The sequence below is a fragment of the Penaeus monodon genome, chromosome 22, assembly GCF_015228065.2.
Source record: "Penaeus monodon isolate SGIC_2016 chromosome 22, NSTDA_Pmon_1, whole genome shotgun sequence".
Taxonomy (NCBI): domain Eukaryota; kingdom Metazoa; phylum Arthropoda; class Malacostraca; order Decapoda; family Penaeidae; genus Penaeus; species Penaeus monodon.
In genome coordinates, this window is record NC_051407.1 from 4,059,546 (window position 1) to 4,059,901 (window position 356).

General features: G+C 35.4%; 1 protein-coding gene across 1 annotated transcript in view; it reads left to right on the forward strand.

Annotated features, from left to right (window-relative positions):
• The window catches only part of LOC119586834 (m-AAA protease-interacting protein 1, mitochondrial-like), a 6,392-nt gene that overhangs the window by 4,188 nt on the left and 1,848 nt on the right, over positions 1–356 (forward strand). Inside the window, exon 3 of the mRNA XM_037935562.1 lies at positions 74–272. Within this exon, the coding sequence (XP_037791490.1) occupies positions 74–272 (199 nt within the window). The remainder of the gene's footprint in view (positions 1–73; positions 273–356) is intronic.

Genomic DNA, 356 nt, shown 5'->3' on the forward strand with positions numbered 1-356 from the left:
TATTTGAGTAATATCAGCCTGTTGAATACTAGAATGTTTAAACCTATAACAAATGCTGTTTTGTTCATTCTAGGCACTTGTTCATGTGTCCCAAGAGTTGGCAAAGGGCAACTTCTCTGCTCTCGAAGGTTTAATTATATCATCAAGTATGGAAGAAGTCAAAAGAAACTTTGCAAAGCTGTCTCTGAAGCAACGTTTAGACTTGGGAGTTGTCGCTGAGGATATTTTCTTTTCATTCCCTTACCAGATTGGGGTGATCTTTACTAATGAGGGTTAGTGGCATTTAATGTTTTCTTTTGATTACTGTTTTTCTTATTCTCTATTTATTTTGGTTTGCTGTGGGTATATGCATATAT